Below are 12,789 nucleotides of genomic sequence, written 5' to 3'. Positions count from 1 at the left end.
GTTTCGTATTAACCTGATAATACTATGCAAATAAAGAAGATAAAAATTCTTAAGAATTTACGTAAGGAAATTAATAGCAATGAAGAGGAGAAAATTTGCCTTTAGATTTCCAAGTACACTTTGGTTGTAAAATTTATACGCAATCATGTTTTCACATTAGCACATATTCGTGACAGACTTTCGATAAATTATCCGACTGACTGTTATCTGGACTTTTACTTATCTAATCGACTCCATCCCAGCCAGCAATGTTGCATCATATTACTAGAACGATTGATAACTAGCATTTCCTTAAATTTCAAACATAGTTCTAACCAAATCTTCCCCAAGCTATAGTAGATTCATATCAACCGTGCATCTAATGTCTAGCCAGTCCCTTACGACACTCTTCGTTGGCTGTTGATAAGCCAATCACAGGTCTGGAAACTCTCAGTCTCTCGAGAGAGTTCGCATAGGCAGGATGTATGTTCCACCGCCCGTGAGGGATACGTCTTTCAAACATATCCCTGAGGAGAGGTAGAGCATACATCCTGCCTACGTGAACTCTCTCGAGAGACTGAGAGTTTCCAGCCCTGTGATTGGCTGATCAACAGCCAATCAGGAAAGTCGTAAGGCATCAAATGCACGGTTGATATGAATCTACTATAGTAAATGATATCCTACACAGACTCTGTAAGTGCCTACCAGCCTTTCAGACTTAATCAGGTTGTAAGACTGCTTTTCGCTATATTATTTGACTACGATATTTATCATCAACGCTACTCACAAAAACATATGAATGTACGCTAACTCATTCACCACTGTTCGGATTTCTCTATATAGGACTTTCATGTGGTTTTCAAAACGTATTCGACCCAGCGTCACCAATCAGTTAATATGGTTTCAACTTCTTAGGCGACAGCTTTTCGGGGTTTTACTATTCCCAAGCTGCTTCCTATATCATTCTGAACATACCTAAGCTCCTTATAACTGGACCCTACCAAAGTGCTAGACTTTCCTGGCTAGACTTTAACCCATCTGTAGGGTTGGTTATGGACAAAATCTCATGAATTTCTCCAATCTGCTCCGTTCTGTCATAGAACTTGACAGGTTGTAATAATCCAATGAAATCACTTTCGCAATGGGTGTATCCTGGCCAGACTTAACAAGCTACTTAAGTGAGTCATTATCAGGTTTATGTCAATTGTCAGTCTTTATCATGACGAGAATTTTATTGTGCAAAGTTGCTAGACTGTCGTATTACACAATTAATCATATTTGTAATACAGCTTATCTACAATGTTTATCGCTTGGACAAGAATTCGCTATGCGAATCATTTTTTTATATCTTTTATTATGAAAATATAACAAAATTCTGTACATTATTTACATAGTACTTATCTTATCATAAATACAGAGGAATAAAATAAAAATAAATTACAGTACAATGTTAAATATACCTTTGCTATGCGAATCAGTGTTCCACTGCTGAATGTTCTCTTGTATTCGGCTTTCTGACAAGCGGATGAAACATGGAACACTTTTTGTAGAGTTAAACTACAGCAACCATATAAATCAAAAAAAAAAAAGCCCTTTGGTGGGCTTTCAGTCCATGTAACAAAATTTTATAAGTAACTATTATCTAATGGCTACGGAATTGATATACATGTGGCATGTCGTGAGGAATCTTGATATGATAGTCCAGGGAAGTTACACTAAATGAAGACAAGACGTCCTTGTTTCTTGACGACAGCCTTGTCACTTGGCTGATGGCTAACTATATCATCAAGGCATACACGGCGGTAATAGACTACAACGCCCAAGCAAAAGTTTTGCGTTGTCTACTTTTTTTTTTCACTATGATATAGAGCATCGTTATACTTGTTTCCCAAGCCCGCTACTACCAGCCCTTAAGCTTCACAAGGTCCTCAGAAACCTGCTGGATCTATAATACCACAACTGTGAGTCATTGTTGTTTTTTTGTTCTTTATTGGGATATGATTGTTGACCTAGAAAATAAGATAGCATAGTAAGCAGATTATATTACTCCTCTTGCAATTTTTTCTAAAATGCCTTAACGGAGATCTGGAACGAATCAAGTAGTGGTGAGGTCAGTGGGACGTGAAGCTGAATTAAGACTTTATATATCTCATACCACACTGATTATGCTTCACGTGCTTTGCATCGCAAACAGGCATTAGCAGTTGTTGTTTATTTGGCAATACTGTACATGGTGTTGCTTTTGACACAACATCTGCGAAATATTTCACCTACTGCCGTCTTTTACGTTTATTTCAAGTGTTAGTCAATAATAATAATAATAATAATAATAATAATAATAATAATAATAATAATAATAATAATAATAACAACAAATTTAAGCCACCTATCCTGACTTCTTTCACCATCATTCTAGCTCCTTAGTTTAACCAAACTTTCGCCCAGTTTATTAGGGTTTACCGAGCTGTGCACTTACGCTATACCTAAATCAGGATTTCACCAGACATACTTGAGTATCCCAATCAGTTTTATTAGTCTGTTCCTAAACCTACCATTATACTGCTTTCACATTTGCCCAGGACTGTTAGTCTTAATGCCAATTCCCTTATTAAGTATTACCCAACCGAGTTTTGCTTCATGCAATAAAATGTTCATGTGAACATGAGGATTAGTCTGCGTGTGTGGAAGCCAGAATAATATCTCCAGTGCCCGCGTGTACCGTGAGTCTAGAGTTGAAGTGATTATATATTATAGCTTAATCAAACCTTACACGTAAGACCGCTTCAGACGCAAGCAATATTCTAGGTGTCTGTTGTGTGCTTTTCCATAATTCCACCTTCAATAGTACTTCCAGCCTCGTGTTGTGGCTTAAAGACTGTTCGTAAGGTGTAAACCACCTTCTGAAGCTATGTCGTTTACTTCTGAACCAGAGTTCTGCTCGTTTTTGGAAAGAGGCAAAATGAAGGCAAGTCTCGTTTTCCCTTTTCATAATTATTTATAGCTCATCAAGAACCAGTTTGTTCAAAAAAACTTTGTGCAATTATTACTCTAGTATTATGGAAGCTGACACCTATTTCAGACTCTGCAGTCGTTTCTTTTCCAAAGGATAAAAAGTGATTGAGTTTTCAATTAGTTTTTTTACAGAAATTTCAATTAAAAGCCTTTCTTGAGCACAAACTTAGCACTCAAAGACAGAGAGAGAGAGAGAGAGAGAGAGAGAGAGAGAGAGAGAGAGAGAGAGAGAGAGAGAGAGAGAGAGAGAAACACAATTATCTTGTCGAGATAAGTGAACTCGGCTGAATTCGAAACATGAAATAATAATTTTATTTGTATAGCGTGGTCTTATGAGCATTTTTTATGAGCGTTACATCGTTGTGCAAACAAGTTAAAAAAAAAAAAAAGCTATCAGTCAAGGGATTTAAAGGATGTGTCATTGGGAGAACTGACTAGATTACATTTCTTGCATCTCACTGGATATCAAAATGTCATTTCATACTGGAACTTTAAATTTGTGTAGGTGCATAAATGTTATTAAAAAAATACAGCTCTTCCATATTGTACGTTACATATAACTAAAACGTACTTACAAAAGATTTTGACTGATTAATTAAGTGTCATTGAAGCAAGGAACTTGTCTTTGAAAATGCATTGTCAGCAGGAAAGTCTCCTTTGATTCACAATGACTTAAAATTAGGATAGATACTTATCCGGGCAGCAACAATTACCCCTCTCTCTCTCTCTCTCTCTCTCTCAAGCTCTTGTCTAAATTATGAATTTCACTCGACCATGTAACTTCTTAGTGTTTTTTTTTTATCCATTCACTCGCACTTCTCTTCATTGACACCAATTTTCTTGTTAGAGGCGCTAGCGACTTAAATTGTATTATCTCTTTTTATTTGTTGAGCGTCATGAAGTAGACCTCTAGGCTAGAATTGTTCCCAGGGTTTCTCTCTCTCTCTCTCTCGTACGAACGTATATATATATATATATATATATATATATATATATATATATATATATATATATATATATATATATATATATACCCATCAGTAGTTATGCCGTTGGTCGACCAACTCTAACAGCGCTGTTAGATCAACTACCTCTGACAGCGGTAGGCCGAGCCAGTACCAGATTAGCTATAAAACTGAGAAACCAGACAGAGCAGAACCCGTCGGCGCATAAGACCCTTGAATATCCATGATGCAGGACATGGGGCTGGCAACCTGACCCGTTGAGAATACCAGCTGACAACTGAAATGGTAACACCTCCTGTCGCCACTCTCAAGTACAAGAAAAAAGTGGATGCTATGAAAGTGTGTGTGTGTGTGTGTGTGTGTATAGAGAGAGAGAGAGAATATTAATGAGTGGTGACATAAGCTTGCAAGTGAATTGTTCATTCCTTTGTGACTGCGAGAAGGGAGTAAAGATTATTCATTGAAACTTGTTCTCTTAGTTTACTGTGTAATTCCCCGAAGAGTAAATTTTCCCGAATCGTTCTGCAGAGCATTATTTTACGAGCAGTCCCTTGATGAATATGTAAAAGCTTTTTTCTGTATAATTTTCCTCTCCGAGATGGTCGTAGTGCCCATTTGCTGTGAGGTCTATAGTCTATAATTTAGGGATTCTAAGGGACCTTGACAACCGACCCAACATTAGCACCCACATAAAAGGAATGTTGGGTTGTGGTTATCTGCGGTATATCATCCAACACGCAGAGCTATAGGATGTTGGAAGCTTGCCAAGAAATTCCCTATATGATTATTTATTGTTAATGTTTACAATGCAGTGTACAAAACTTATCAAAACTTAGATTTATATAAAAGGAATACAAAATGCGGCTTATTTTCTGAATGCTTTCTGTGTCTGTTTCTTCCAGCTTGTACTGTAAGTGTAACACAAGATAAAATATCTACACTTACTATACATTAAGACTTTTTGGACTACAGAAAATCCATTATTACCAGCTATGCAATAAAAACGCTTCGCCCTCTCAGATTTCACAGATACCACTCATAAATTGACTCAATTTTCATTCTTTTCCTACTGTATTTTTTACATTAGCAATTCAAACGAATGACAACGAACACTTGAAACACTTATGTAAGATCCCTAAATTTTAAGTCATCCCCATTTAGCCCCTCCATCTGTACATTTACATATACTGTACATACATAACTAACCAGGTGCGCGCGCACACAAAACACACACACACACACGCACACATATATATATATATATATATATATATATATATATATATATATATATATATATATATATATATATATATATATATCCACATCCGTACCTTACCTGTACTTACACACCTAGACTGACCTGTGTCATCTCTTCGAAGGCTTTTTTGTTACTAATTTTGATACAGTAAACAAACTACTACAGTATCAAAGGTCTAAACAATTACTGTGCAAAAAAAAAAAAAAAAATCGTCAGATTTTCAAAAGTTGCTTTGTATCTATGATGTGCTAACAGACTTTTTTTTTCTGGTTGCAGGAATGTCCTTCTTCCCCTTCTTGCCAGCGCTGATCCGGCAAAAGGGGGTTTCCGAAGGAGGCGTAGGCCTAATATGGACAGTCATTCCCCTCACAAGCGCTGCCACCAACATGCTGGTGGGCACAGTGGCTGACTACTTCAAACTCCACCGGGTATTCTTCATGGCGGGCATGTTTACGCTAACCATTACTTTCACGTCAGTATTCTTCATGCCAAATGTACCTGAGCCCAGAAAAGACCCCTTGTTGGCAACTCTGTCGCTTCAGTGCCCTCAGGATAGTGCTAAGTTTGTCGTATGTCCTCATTCGAACCCTTATTGGTATGATATCGTGTCGAAACCTACTACACTGAATGACTGCGACGCAAATGATAACAGTAGTACAACGTTCATGACGGACCAAATGAATATCAATTACAACTTGCGGTGTAAAATGTACGGCGACCCTGATGGGGACGGTGAGGAAATGTTGCATTTCCCCTCTGAGTTTTCATTGACCCTGGACAAGCATCAGTCGGAGTATAACGTCTGCAGTTCGAGGAACTGCACGATCATCACTGAAGTGAACGTAACGTCGACCTTCTCGGAACTCTATAACGTGAGTTGCAGAGAAAGCTACAAAACGACGTGTGAATATCGATGCGAGACTTCGTACGTGGAGACGGCTAAAGTCACAATCAATTACCTGCTGTCCTCTGTGCAGTTCTGGGTCATCTTCATGAACATGATGATTCTTTACGCAGGCAATGGCGTCACAACCACGATGGCAGATACTGTCTGCTTCTTCCTCTTGGGTAAGAATCGTCACAAGTATGGGCACCAACGTCTATGGGGCAGCTTAGCCTGGGGTATGATCGGGATGACGAGTGGAGCCTTGGTGACCTACTTCTCTCACAATAAGTCTGAAGTGGATTATACCCCGGTTGTGGCCATTTCGATCACTTTCCTTGTGGCCAACCTCTTCGTCTCCTTCATCATCAAGTTCGACGTACCGAAGAAAGAGAAGCTGAAGGCGAGCATCGTGGGACATGCTCTGTGCTCCTTCAAGATGATTGTCTTCTTGGTAAGCCTCGTTTGCCTTATCCCTTTACAATGAATGCTATGGCACGATGAGTGAGCAAAATCAGTTTATGATGCAATTTGCATGACAATCTTTCAAGGCATAACTTTCAATCTCTTCCGCAGCTGACCGTTATGGTGGGAGGAATTACAATGGGCACCCAGTGGACTTTCTTCTTCATAGTTGTGGAGGATATAGCAATTGCTTGGGATCCTACTTTCAACTTCATTAAGCTCATCCAAGGCCTTTTGCTGGGAATAGAATGCTTCTTTGGAGAGGTGCCATTCTTGTTCTTGTCCTGTAAGTTCTCTTCTTATTTAAAGTTTCATAGAGTTACTTTTAGTCTTATGATGTCAAATGCTGTATACAGATTGGGCATTACGTTGAATATTGATATATATTACTGTTATATTACATTATATTATATTATATATATATATATATATATATATATCCTATATATATATATATATATATATATAGTATATATACCTATATATATAGAACTATAAATGTCTTTATTATCTAATTCGCTCTACCTCGGAATTAATATATTTTCATATATGCTTAATCCGGGGGTAATTTATTAAGCGATAATAGAATTGGCGATCGACAGGCGCGAACCAGCGACCTCCCAATTCCAGGACTGGCAGTGAAGCCTTAAACCACCCCGACACCGGTGTCGGGGTGGTTTAAGGCTTCACTGCCAGTCTTGGAATTGGGAGGTCGCTGGTTCGCGCCAGTCGATCGCCAATTCTATTATCGCTTAATAAATTTCCCCCGGGTTAAGCATATATGAAAATATATTAATTCCGAGGTAGAGCGAATTAGATATTAAAGGACATTTGTAGTTCGATATATTATATATAGGTATATATATCCTATATATATATATATATATATATATATATATATATATATATATATATATATATATATATAGAAAACTACAAAGCCTAAGATCCAAGTTAGGTAACAAACTAAAAAATTCTAATGCCTGTGACGGAATCCGAACCCACAGCCAATATGTCCAAATAAAGGTGTGGGTTCAAATTATTTTATCCGCAAAGATATAACACAACCTTGAACGATGACGAAACCAAATCTCAGACTCATTTTTACACCGAACTAGTCACTCTCCCACCTGTCAGTTCTAACATTTTACTTCACTTCCATTATATGAACTTTCAGTTGCTCTCAGCAACTTTTCTTCTAAACCACATTTCCTCAACTCCCTTAACATTGCCACTTATTACATGCAGGTTTTCCTCGTAATTGCAAGAATTTCGTATTACTGCTTCTTATTACACATTCAATCCACCCACCCTCTTCCATGTCTAAACCTAATCAATCCTTCTGCCATTTGCCCAGTTCACAATCAGCATCCTACCACACACCGCCCTTGGTTTACTAAGTAATGTTATGACGAAATCATTCTTACAGTCTCCTCCTTCTTTTTTATCATGATACTAAAGAACATTTTCTTAGGTTAGTTTGACACTAGAGGGCATTTAACTTTGGGTCTCACCAGGATGAGGTTATACATTCACATAGATACGTACACACATGTATATAATGTGCATATATAAAGGTCTATTAAAACACTTTGGCTTAAGCTAAGGACTATATTTCGGTGGACCAACTTCCACCCTTTTCAAGGGTGGTCCACCGAAATAGTCCTTAGCTTTAAACCAGAGTGTTTTAATGGGCCTTCTATAATTGAGACGTATCCTGCTTTAACAGAAGAATTTATGTACAGATATACTGTCTATATAGTATATACATAAAGTTCAACCTTCTTATATGTATTGTATGTTTCTAACGATATTTGTTTACTTACAGCATTTATCATCAAGAAGCTTGGAAATGTGCGCACTTTCTCCGGAGTATTGGTAATATTAACGATGAGGTGCTTCCTGTACTCCTGTGTCACCAACCCCTGGTACTTCCTGCCCATCGAGTTCCTCCACGGACCCTCATTCGGTCTTTTGTATCCAAATATGATCACCTATGCCAACGCCCTGGCACCCAAGGGTGCTCAGGCCACTATTCAGGGCATTGTCAAGTCCACCTTCGTTGGAGGTGAGTAATCAGGGAAATCGTTTTTGAGAAACGTGTTTTTGCTGAATATCCTCGCTAAGGTAAAAGTGCCATTTGTTTCATGGACTATAGATCGTGTAGATAAATAGAATTGTATAATTTGACTAGCTTTAAAGTTGCTCAGGTGGTATACTATTATTTAGTTAATACTCGTGCTGTGTTGATAATGCTTCACTAACATTTGAAAGGATGAGTGCGAATTGTTAACCGAGAAAAGTCAACGGAAGGCATTGAAGGATATAGAGAGCTGAACAGGAAGTGTTTTTCAGTGAAAACACGAGATCAGCCGGCGATCGTTTTCAAGCGAAAATGTTAAATATGCAAGTTGCGAAAGAGCAACTTATTGTTGCTGTTAGAAGAGCATAAGTATTATAAACAAATAAAAAAAAACGGTTGAAAAGCCGCAACTGGAAAACGAATCAAGGTGAAGGCCTGAACTTTTGGGATGTGGTAAAATTGGCCGCAGAAAATTAACAAGAACCTGACCATAACGATAACTTTAAAACGAGTGGTAAATGAGCTGTGCAATACACGCAGATATTTTGGGAGGTTACAAATCTCTGGTGTATTTACAGTACTGAACATACCCCAGAAAAATAAATTAGATAAGGCCTCATTTGCTGATAGATATTAAATGTTGGGAACTTAACATTAATGGGAAAACGTGGAAAAAAGAGAGGCCACAGATATAGCAACTGGATAGAGTACAAAAAAAGCCTTGGCAAGTCGTAGGAAATCAATAAAAGAAATAGTCCGGAGGAAAGACAAAGTGTCTGTCTTAAAAACGACAACTTTCTTGGACTGAACAAAGCTACCAGCGTCCTTGGGTTCGTGATTGGGAAATGTTTCGTGAGTGAAAGAAATGGATTCATTTAATGGCAGAAGGACGTAGTATCGGTAGTTGGGCATAAGATTGTGTGTATTAATGTGTCCATTGTTCTTTCAGGTGTGTCTCTAGGAGGCCTGATCGGGGGCGTTCTCTTAGAGAAGTTCGGGGGCTCCAAAGCCTACATGTGCCTGGGCCTCTTTGATCTCTCCTTCACATTGGTATTCATCATCGCTAATCTCGCCAGAGACAGGCTAAAGGTCCATCGCTCCGACAGTGAGTATATTGGATAATTGTGGTTAAGCTCATCTTCAACAATCTTCTAATATACTTATCGTGATGCATCGTTTTTCTTCCATTCCAATTTGCATTTCTTATTTCTGAGCTTCTTGTGCTGTTGCAGCTTATCAGGACGAAATTGACAATTACTGAATAAAAAAATGGCTCCTTGAGAAATGATTGAAGTTAATGTTGCTATTTATGTCAACATAAGTAAATGGATCGTTTAACCGTTCCTGACATTTAAATGTGGCTCTTTTTTCTTATGCAAATACTGTTAAACTATTAAACGCCCTTATGATCTAAGTATATAGTTAAGGTATAATTATGTTTTCAATACGATTTTTCTTCCACGGATACCTGTATGGGGTAGATCACATCAAGACGCTGTACGTTTAAAAAATCCCTATTTTTTCACCTTGTTGAATAATAAACTACAGGTGAAAGAGGTTACCGATTTCCATAATTTCCACAAATTGGTGGGAGTGAGGAAGAATATAATTTCAGTTTAAAACGAGAAAAACGAAGTTGCCCTTACGAAACGAGATCATCTTGTTTGCCAGCGGCCCTGTCAGAACAGTCACGCATCTTTTTTTTTTCTTTCTTTCTTCAGTCGTATGAATAATTCACCTCTTAAATTTTTTTGCTGACGTGTTTTGTGGTCTGACCTTCTTTTGAAAGTAAGATTCGGGAGAGAAGAATGAACAGACAGAATATACAACTTAGGCTGAAAGGCAAGCGCTGGGACCTTTGAGGTCATTCAACGCTGAAAGAACAATTGAGAGTGAGAGGCTTAACCGGTGTAACGGGAGGAAAATCTCGCAGTTGCATTATGAAACAATTGCTAGAATAGGGAGGAACGTAAGATTGAAGGAAGAATACGAACAGAGGTACAGCACAAAGGAAAGGGGTTGCAGCTAAGGGCCGAAGGGACGCTGCAAATATCCTCAAGTAATGCATACAGTGCACCGTGTGAGGTGCACTGAGGGCACTAACCTCCTACGGGAGAGAAGAATGATGAAGTGCAGTGTAATAATCAAACATTTACATATCCTTGTGACGCTCTCGTCACCGGCACGTACTTCTTGCAAACAGGAGTTAGCCATTAAAAAGGAACTTATTCTTCAGAGCAATTTTTCTTGGTTGCTGTTAATAACATAATGCGTTACAATTCGGGTCGAGCTTCTCACGACGGACAGCATTTTATTATGAATATTGTATGTAATCTCTTGCGAGACAAGGGAATCATTTACATTTTGCTGTTCGAAAACGAAACACTTTCTTACGTCTACAAGCTAGTTACGGAGATCACGGCTCCACACTCAAGAGGTTACATAATTATAATATTACGATTAACATACAGTAGGACAGTTGCAAGGAAGCTATTACAAAGCTCCCCTTTAATTGATTGCCTTTTATTTATTGTATTGTATCATATACCTCGATTGGAGTGCTACTACCCTTATATGTCAGCAGCTCTCCAACCATTCTGACCGTTTAATTATTATGTTTTTTTAAAACTTAAAAGTAGCAACTTTGCCCAAACTAGGCTGGATTTTTCTTTTGGGAATGTGATTCTAACATTTTATGATCATGATTGGCTCAGCTGACTTTGTTTCTCTGTTCTGACAGACGCGAGCGACCAGTGTGAATACGTAGCCCAAGGAAGCAACGACCACGGATACCCAGCAGAGGACGAAGAGGCTCCTTTGAATTCTCCGGTAACGTCGTTGACTTCGTCTTTGCCGCCTAACGACAATAACGGCAACTTGAGTCCCCAGGCTTACGACAAACCCCCGGAAGACGCCAAAGAGAAATTAGTCGAGTAGCGATGTACGACTGCATTCATTTGATAAGGTACTCTTTCCCTCCTTTGTTCACTCATGACAGGAAACGAGGGAGGAATGTTAGCGGCGAGTAGCGTACGACGCGTTTTCGTCATTAGTCAGTATAGCCTCAGTTTACTTACAACAGAATCATAGGTACTAACTCTCCCGTGTGGAATAGGCCTCTTATTGGACACATTCGTTATGATGTATGATCTTGTATCTTCAGTATGTAACCTCCGAATGATGCATCTGTCTATATCGAGCCTTGCGAGTAGTCTCAGCTGTGCATGCTTGTATTTTCCATAGGGTATTATGAGACTATTTCAAAGGCATATTTATATGGAAGCTGCATCATCCCTGACGAGTCACTATTGTCGCCAAAAGATTATGATATCCAACTCGGATAAAGTGATAGTTGTTTTAAGTATTAGAAAATAACAATTATGATAATGGAAAGGGAGTCTGTTATCCCAGAAATGATGAAACTGTGATGTACCCGGTGCTCTTTGTGTAGAATGTAGGTTCATAGGGTATTTCAGTATCAGTGCAGGCATTGATACACAATGCATCCGAATATGATCGCCACCCAAATTCATCTCAAACTATTTAACCAGTGTCGTTTTTAAATACTTATTTATTTGGAAATCGACGGTTTTGTGAACAAATATCAGGCTGACACTATCCCCAAAATTGTTTCATGTCTGCAGAAGTACAAACGCGTGTAAATGCTTTATTTTTGTCGATATTATGTACGGAGTAAAAATCACTATTAGTTTTTAAGGTAATAAAACTGTAATTTATATAAACTTGTTTTCTTAACTTCCCTTATCTTGAGTCATTACAATACAGCGGTGAGTCACGAAATGAAGTTACTGCAGTGTAGCCTTTCACACAACAACACGTCTTCTTTCCCACCGTTATCCCTACATGGTTTATTATTTGACAAAGGGGTTTTTACCACCGCATGCCCTTGCTGTCATCAACCACAGTTATTGGCGGTGGGTCTAGCCTTTGACTAAGAAGTCGACCTGTAAGGCAGCAGTTTCCACAGTTATTGGCGGGGTCTAGCCTTTGACTAAGAAGTCCACCTGTAAGGCAGCAGTTTCCACAGTTATTGGCGGTGGGTCTAACCTTTGACTAAGAAGTCCACCTGTAAGGCAGCAGTTTCCACAGTTATTGGCGGTGGGGTCTAACCTTTTGACTA

The 12,789-nt window shown here is 38.5% G+C and overlaps 1 protein-coding gene across 3 annotated transcripts in view; it reads left to right on the top strand.

The window, feature by feature from the left end:
* The window catches only part of LOC135207337 (major facilitator superfamily domain-containing protein 6-like), a 77,451-nt gene extending 65,060 nt beyond the window's left edge, over window positions 1-12,391 (top strand). For all 3 annotated transcript variants that reach the window (XM_064239049.1, XM_064239046.1, XM_064239048.1), the window contains exons 3-7: window positions 5,494-6,554; window positions 6,677-6,851; window positions 8,394-8,633; window positions 9,598-9,753; window positions 11,389-12,391. In XM_064239049.1, the coding sequence (XP_064095119.1) occupies window positions 5,494-6,554; window positions 6,677-6,851; window positions 8,394-8,633; window positions 9,598-9,753; window positions 11,389-11,585 (1,829 nt within the window). In that variant the 3' untranslated portion in view covers window positions 11,586-12,391. The remainder of the gene's footprint in view (window positions 1-5,493; window positions 6,555-6,676; window positions 6,852-8,393; window positions 8,634-9,597; window positions 9,754-11,388) is intronic.
* The last annotated feature ends 398 nt before the right edge of the window (window positions 12,392-12,789 follow it).

The sequence above is a fragment of the Macrobrachium nipponense genome, chromosome 32 (assembly GCF_015104395.2).
Source record: "Macrobrachium nipponense isolate FS-2020 chromosome 32, ASM1510439v2, whole genome shotgun sequence".
Taxonomy (NCBI): domain Eukaryota; kingdom Metazoa; phylum Arthropoda; class Malacostraca; order Decapoda; family Palaemonidae; genus Macrobrachium; species Macrobrachium nipponense.
The sequence above is the reverse complement of the archived record's forward strand: the minus strand, read 5'-3'. Positions and strand labels throughout refer to the sequence as shown.